Source organism: Marmota monax, unplaced genomic scaffold (genome assembly GCF_021218885.2).
Source record: "Marmota monax isolate L192 unplaced genomic scaffold, Marmota_monax_Labrador192_F-V1.1 WCK01_AAM20220418_F8-fsc00004, whole genome shotgun sequence".
NCBI lineage: Eukaryota > Metazoa > Chordata > Mammalia > Rodentia > Sciuridae > Marmota > Marmota monax.
The window spans coordinates 17,265,198-17,272,873 of NW_026692881.1; the positions used below are offsets into that span (position 1 = coordinate 17,265,198).

The 7,676-nt window shown below is 49.6% G+C and overlaps 1 protein-coding gene across 4 annotated transcripts; it reads left to right on the plus strand.

Annotated features, from left to right (window-relative positions):
* The first annotated feature begins 2,415 nt into the window (after positions 1-2,415).
* Positions 2,416-7,088, plus strand: Kazald1 (Kazal type serine peptidase inhibitor domain 1). 4 transcript variants are annotated; one of them, XM_046450431.2, is made up of 6 exons: positions 2,416-2,697; positions 3,128-3,638; positions 4,054-4,603; positions 5,828-5,988; positions 6,070-6,217; positions 6,436-7,088. In XM_046450431.2, exons 3-6 carry the CDS (start codon positions 4,075-4,077, stop codon positions 6,525-6,527), a joined length of 930 nt encoding a protein of 309 aa, XP_046306387.1. In that variant the 5' UTR covers positions 2,416-2,697; positions 3,128-3,638; positions 4,054-4,074; the 3' UTR covers positions 6,528-7,088. The 4 variants fall into 4 exon arrangements, with proteins under 4 accessions (XP_046306387.1, XP_046306390.1, XP_046306388.1 ...); XM_046450434.2 differs by having other exon boundaries at positions 3,515-3,638; XM_046450432.2 differs by lacking the exon at positions 2,416-2,697 and having other exon boundaries at positions 2,741-3,357; positions 3,515-3,638.
* The last annotated feature ends 588 nt before the right edge of the window (positions 7,089-7,676 follow it).

Below are 7,676 nucleotides of genomic sequence, written 5' to 3' on the forward strand. Positions count from 1 at the left end.
GGGGCTGGGGTTGTGGGGTTGTGGCTTAGTGGTAGAGTGCTCGCCTAGCGTGCATGGGGCACTGGGTTCAATCCTCAGCACCACATAAAAATAAAATAAAGATATTGTGTCTGCCTAAAACTAAAAAATAAACTAAAAAAATTGGTTATCAGGTTGGATGGAGCCATGATCTCCATCTCAAAGATGGATGAGATCCTACTCATAGGATGTGGGGAGGTATAAGTTCCTTTTTTTCAGGAAGAAAGGTAAACTGAAGTAATTATTAGCCTGATTTCTGTCTAGATGTCTTAACGTTCATTCAACTTGCCTTAATGCCTAAGTATTCCAGAGTCAGATCCTGGCCATTCTAGCCTTCATTTTGTAACATTACTTTTAGTTGAATTATAATGTTTACTTCCTATTTTGCTATCCCAACTTTCTATGCTATTTATCTCAACATTCTAATTTACCTAAAAATGTAGCCTCTGCTTTTTTATTATGAAAAATTTTACAAAATAAATGGTAGTGAGCCCTACACTCAACTATTTTGCAGCCTCATTCCCAAATTTAGTGTTTATTGATGATATACACTACATATATTTCACAGTTATATGTAATTGTGATATGTAACAGATCCATATGATTCTCTTAATCTTGTTTTCCGATACATATTTCTCACTCTGAGTTCACCTATTTGTCATAGTAGGTAGCTACAAAATATTTCATCTTAATTGTCTATGTTGAGTCCTTTTTTATTTATCTGATTCAAATATTCATGGGAAGCACAGTTCCTCTGTATCTATATCTAAGGACCATTCATTTCACTTCTTCCTCAGTTGCAACTCCACTACTTTACCAACTATGTCAAAAAAGAGTTCATAAAGTAAAGGTTAGAATGTGTGGATCCTCCATTTCTTACCAAGTTATAGACTGACTCTTATTGTTGTTTCATCTTATATTGTTCAATTATCTATAGCCCTTTTTATTATACTTATTTCATGGGTCAGTCATTGAAAGTGAAAATATGATAATCTGATTCCTAGCTATGATTCAAATGGAAAGCAAACTACAATCTATGCCTCATTCCTTTTTTAGCACAAGCATCTGCAGGAAAGTGGGGAGATGAAGCAAGAGCATCTACTCAACAAATTTTAACTTCACTTTGTTCATCTGAATCTGGCCTCCCTCATGTAAACGCAAAAGATGCTGCCACCTGGCTGCTCTCATTGCAGTACTCATCTCGTGTAGAGAATTCTTTTCTTTTGGCCCAACAGCAAGAACCCGGACCGTCAACAGTTCCAAAGTATGAATATGAAAAATCTTTTACTATTTACGATGTACAAAGGTGTTATTGTTTTGGAGCAGATGTTACTGAATGTTTTGGAGCCTTAATGGATAAAATACCAAATGCTGAAGATCTGGTAACCCATTCGAACAACTTCCTTCTAAAATATTTTTACTCTGTTTCATTTCTGGGGATTGACCTAGGGTGCTCTACCAGTGAATTAAATGCACCAGCAATTATTACTTACTTTGAGACCGGGTCTCGCAAAGTTGCCGAGGCTGGCCTCGAATTTGCGATTATCCTGCCTCAGCCTTCTGAGTGGCTAAAATTACAGGAGTGACTCTTTAAAAGTTAAAGCGGCTCCACTATATATACAGTCAACATCTTTGTTGCCTGCCTTATGAACCTTCATATTCTTGTCATAAGCTTAAATCCCACCAGAGGGCGCTCGTTCCCTGTCGATCTAGACTTTCATCAGCGACTCAGAAAATCCAGGTTAAACTTGATTTTAACATTCAGGAAGTCTTTCACACTTAATCCACAAATATCTGCTGAAAATTTATCGTGCTGCTAGTTTCTCATGATGCAGTGGTGTGTTAGGCACGATCCCTATTACTAGAGATTTAAACTGGAGCAAACACTGCTACGATAAAATGGGATAAGAGTTTTTGGATCCATGAAATTTGTTGTTTTGACATTAGCCCCAAGCCTATAGCAATTCACTCAGAGATCCTAGAGTGCTTCTGCTCTGTATCCGGGGCAACTATCTCCGCCCCTAAGGTGTTTTGTCAGTCGGGACCTCCCCTTATGCGGCTACCGTCGGCTACGCAGGACCCCTTCTGTCGCCTTTTCTAGCGATTCTTTGCAGTTCGCTGTTCGCTTCTGCCCCTATATCAATACTTCAATTGCCCTCCAGGCCAAGGACAAGGAATAACCTACAATTATCAGTGATAGATGGCGCCGCCCATTCTCTTTCAGTTTAAAACCCGCGGGCTTTTCCTGTTTGGAATTGCTAAATTTACCGACCTGATTCTCGCGACAGTTCCTAAACCTCGCGAGAAGTTCGCTTTTCTTCCCTCTAAAAGAGTTTGAGACTCTGCTGGCGGTGTACTTCTCGGTATTACATCTCGTCAGAATATCTGTGGTCGGGAGTGCCGTTTGCACGGCTTGGGAGCCCCCTAAGAGAAAGGCATGGTCGAGTTCAGATGATCTCTCAAGGCAGAGAACTTGGGTCTCCTCCAAGGCTCACTCCGGGGCGCACAGCGCATGCGCGGCAGATCCGCTGGGTGGACCCCCGCTGCTGTGAGGCAAAGGCTGTGGCGGCCTGGCCTGCGGGGCTGATCCTGACTAGATGACGCCCCTTCCCTGGCAGCAAACCGCGATTTCCGCTCCTATAAACTTAACTGCCGCGAGGCTTCAGAAAGCCTCTCGGGGTAGGCAGGGGCGGGGTCTGGCTGACCTGCGTGGGGTGGGCGGGCTTCCAAGGGTGCTCTCTTCCCCGCCCCCAGCCCAAAGTGCCACGGTGGCGCTGGTGGCGGCCGCGAGACTCAGTGCCTGTGGCCCTGCCAGTCTCGCAACGATAACCCGTAATCCGGACTGGGAGCTACACCGCTGGGGAGGCGCCCAGCCCGCCTCTCCCCGCAGCAGCTAGTTAGCTCCGACCTCTAATCACCCCTCTCATCCAAGGACTGAAGCACCTGCAGGAAGTGGGTAGGGAGGAGGCCAGTTGTAGGCAGTCAGAAGTAAACGCCAAGAGCGGTCCGTGCCTGAGTGCAGAAACTGGGTGGGCAAGGCTACTACCACCTCCGGGGAAAGCCAGCCCAGGGCTGCGGGGAGACGATGTTGGCTTACCCTGCCTTCTAGGTGCACCCAGACATCGACGTGAAATGCCTTGGCACCAGAGCAGCTGCTCTAACCACCCCCTGGGACTGTAAACTCAGATGGGACAGGACCAAGACGTTAAGCCAAGCTTTGAACTTCCCATCCATCCTTCTACCCCCACTGCCAGTCTCCAGCTCTCACACTCCTCCTTCTTTCCCAGCTTCGGTGTCTAGTTACGGCTCTTCTGCTCTCTCTTTGTGGCTTTGGACCAGGTTGGAAGGAAATGGCCCGGGACGGTCCCGTGCGGCTGCATAAAATTGGCAGCTTCAGAATTAGGGGGAAGGAGGGTACGCGACGTCGAGGGGCGGGGAAAAGGGGTGGAGGAGCTGCTTTTCGAATCCAAGCCCTTGGGCTCTTGGAAATCTTCAGGCTTCAGGCGGGAGCAGAGGTGGCAGGTGGGCCCAGCCGACTGTGCACCTCTACTGTTTCCACCTCCTGCTCTTTCGGACTGGATTCACCAAGCTGCTCGTAAGGGCCTAGTCCGGGACAATAGGTGAGTCCTTAGCCCCTGGCCACACGCGAGGGGCATCCCTCCCCTTCCCAACCCCTTTAATAGCTTCTTACATCTGGAGCTGGCCGTTCTCATCCATTTCTGGAACAAGGAGCTACAGAGTTGGGTGGTGTATGGAAGTGGTGCTGGTGGTGTTTGTGGGTGTGTGCGCGCATGTGAGCCCTTTTATCTCCCATCATCTCTCCTTTCCTGATTCCCCAGGCCCCAAGAGCAACCCGATCAATTGCCAACTGGCATAGCTGGATAACCGCTAGGGATTATTAGACATCTGTTAGGGAACTCCAAGGTAGCAGGGGAGAGGGTATTGCTAGGATCAAGCTTTGGTATAAGGAACAGTGAGGCTAGTCTGTATGCATAGGCATTGTTTCCAACTTCTTGACCTGGCTTCCCTCTCTAGCAGGGTGCCACCAACGCTCTGATGCCCCGAGTGCTCACAGGGCTTCCAGCTAAGCATGCTGCAGTTGCCTTGGCGCTGCCCCTTCTACTGCTACTGCTGGTGGGGTGGATGCCACCACCTATCAGCGCAAGGCCTTCCCCAGGCCCGGATTACCTGCGGCGCGGCTGGCTGCGGTTGCTAGCGGAGGGCGAAGGCTGCGCTCCCTGCCGGCTAGAAGAATGCGTCACGCCTCGGGGCTGCCTGGCGGGCAGGGTGCACGACGCGTGCGGCTGCTGTTGGGAATGCGCCAACCTCGAGGGCCAGCTCTGTGACCTGGACCCCAGTGCTCATTTCTATGGGCGCTGCGGCGAACAGCTTGAGTGCCGGCTGGACACAGGTGGCGACCTGAGCCACGGAGAGGTGCCGGAGCCGCTCTGTGCCTGTCGCTCGCAACGCCCGCTCTGCGGTTCCGACGGCCGTACCTACGCCCAGATCTGCCGCCTGCAGGAGGCAGCCCGCGCTCGGCCCGACACTAACCTCACTGTGGCGCATCCAGGGCCCTGCGAAGCCGGTACGCACGGCCCAGGACCCTATCCCTGGGATTGGGAATTCCTCCAGGCACTGCTTCCCGAGCCCCGATGGCATTGGTCTCTGGCTGGTGGGGAGAAAAAGATGAGGCCCAGGAGGCCTTCAGTCTAGTGTTAGACCCTGCTCTGGCAACAGGGCTCTAGGCGGTTGCCTTAAGGTGCGGGTCCTGAGCTTTGTTGGCAGCTTTGCGTACTGAGCTGCCTGAAATCCTCAGACCCAATCGGCAGGGAGGGAGGAAGCACGTAGTCAATAACTGGTTCAAAATTAAAAAGACCCCCAGACTTTTCCTAGGCCTCTGGAGCTTAGACAGCTAAACAGAGATGCGATCAGTGTTTCTTTGTTCTTATTTTTGTTGTTGTTGTTGTTTTGTTTTTTGAGGGGGTGGGTGCGGAGTACCGGGATTTCTTTGGGAAGAATCTTAAAGCACTCTGTTAACCAAACTCCCTGCCTCTTTCCTTTCTCCTGCGAATAGGGATTAATGAAGGGGGGGGTGGGGAATCATTTCTCAGCTTTCCCTCTAGTCACCCTGGGGACTGGGGCCATTGAAGCTTTTAGTTTTCTTTGGCGGCTTCAGCAACTTTCGCTTCCTGAGCCACTACTGGTTCTGGCTTGGCTGGGCTACAGGCAAAACAAACACAATAGTGGGGGGGGGGGGTCCCAACAATTTCCTCAGCCTCCTGGAGGCTGCTTGGTTTCAGGTTCTTCCACATTAGCCCAGGTTCCCCGCTGGTCCTCTTCCCCCTTTAGTCCCCTTTCCCAGCCAAGGCTGGGGTGGAGGGAGGGTTGCTCTTCAGGCCTTTGAGAAGGGACTGGTTACAAGAGAGGGAAGGGGAGAGGGTGGTATTAGTTACAAGCACAGCAGGAAAGGGGCCCAGCAGAGTGCAATGAGGACCAGGGAGTAGTCCTGGACTGAGTGCCTGAAAGCTAAGATGTAGGTCTGTGTACTTGTTTGTGCAATTTGTCTGTACAGTGCTCTGTGTGTACATGTGTGCATGTCCATCTTTATTCTGCATTTGCACCCTCATATGTACCTGTATCTACATTTGTATGTATCTGTGTATACATGCCATGTTTTATTTGTGGATGTGTATTTAATTCAGCATATATTGTGTTCCTTAAAATACATGTCCACAAGAATTGGTATATTGTGTCCTTGCTGGGCAAGATACACCATCCTGTTCTCAGTCCTCCCACCTTCACCCCCTAGAGCCTCAGATCATGTTGCAGCCATATGACATTTGGAATGTGACGGGGCAGGATGTGATCTTTGGCTGTGAGGTGTTTGCCTACCCCATGGCCTCCATTGAGTGGAGGAAGGACGGCTTGGACATCCAGCTGCCAGGCGATGACCCCCACATCTCTGTACAGGTAGGGGCAGGGAGCAGAGGTTTCCCTCAAGCATCCTAGACCTCTCTAGACTGACCTTGCTGACTTTGCCTCTGGCTCTAGTTTAGGGGTGGACCGCAGAGATTTGAAGTGACCAGCTGGCTGCAGATCCAAGCTGTGCGTCCCAGTGATGAGGGTACCTACCGCTGCCTTGCCCGAAATGCCCTGGGTGAGGTTGAGGCTCCTGCTACCCTGACAGTGCTCACACCAGGTAGGGGGGGGGCGGGTGGCTGTGGGAGGCTGAGCTCTGATGGTTGAATGGTGTTGGATTAGGACCCTCAAATGTGTATAACAATCCACATGTGTGTAACAATCCACATGTGTATGTTTATGTGGGTGCACACAAGCATGGTCTTCCCATAGACTGATCTGTGTGCATCAGCAGCCTCTCCCCTGTTCTCTCTCTTTTGTCCACATGTGTGTTTGCAGATCAGCTGAACTCTACAGGCATTCCCCAGCTTCGATCACTGAACTTGGCTCCAGAGGTGGCTGAGAGTGAAGAGAATGAGGATTACTACTAGGTCCAGAGCTCTGGCCCATGGGGGTGGATGAGTGGGTATAGTATTCATCCCTGCTTGAGAAGACCTGGAAGAGACCTGAAAAGGGCGAGCAAGCAGAGAGCATACATGAAATAACTGCAGAATCCTCTTTCCACCAGACTTCCCTCCTTCCCTGCTTAGCCAGTTTCTCCTAACTGCCTTTTCCCACAGACCCTGGTTCCTGCAGTTGTTTTCCGTGTTCCCAACCTTTGCCTAGCCTCAGTTTATTCTTCCTCAAAACTCATATTCCATCCAGGCATGGTGGTGCATACCTATAATCCCAGCCAATAGGGAATCTGAGCAGAAGGATCACAAGTTCAAAGACAGCCTTAGCAACTTAGCAAGGCCCTGACTCAGTGGTTAAGTACCCCTGGGTTCAATCCCTGGTACCAAAACAAAACAAAACCCTCATATTCCAGAAGTTTTCCCTCTCACCCAGATATTAACTGTAGTTCTTTTTTGTTGTTCACCATCTGTTGTACAAGAGAGCACACTGAACATGGTTTAGTTCAGTGCAATAAAAGGGGTAGGACCAGCTCCAAATCTTGAATCATTCTGTTGTGGACAAAGCCTACCTAGCACAGAATTAGGCACAATAGGCAACAAAAAAGATTTATAAACCAAAGTACACAGCTACAGACAGTTTTTGCAGATGTGCACTTGAAGACCCCTGGGAGGCCTTTCATGCTAATGGGACTCTGGCTTCCAGAGCTCTGTGTATCCTGCTCTCTAAGCACATGCCTGCCAGATGAGAGAAAGCTTGAGCTCTGGCCTACCCTGTCCTCTAGGGAAGGAACCTGAAGCTTCTGGTTAGTGGGAGGATATCCCTTCATTGGGGCTGGTGTAGAAATAGGTTACTTGTCCTTCTGTTCATCTTACTCTGGTTTCCTCTCTGGCAGAGTGGGGAACCAGGTCTATGTGGGTGGGACCCCAATATGAAAGCATAAACTAGATAGAGGAGAGGAGAAGTTGGGCCACCAGCTTCCACAGGAATCTATCCATTTTACTGCTGAACTCAGAGCCATGGTAAGCCTATTTCTAACTGCCCCAATTACAACCTATCTGACTTCAATTCTGTCACAGAACCGCACTCTGACTTCCCAAATCTCTTGCTCACATTCTCCTTACCTA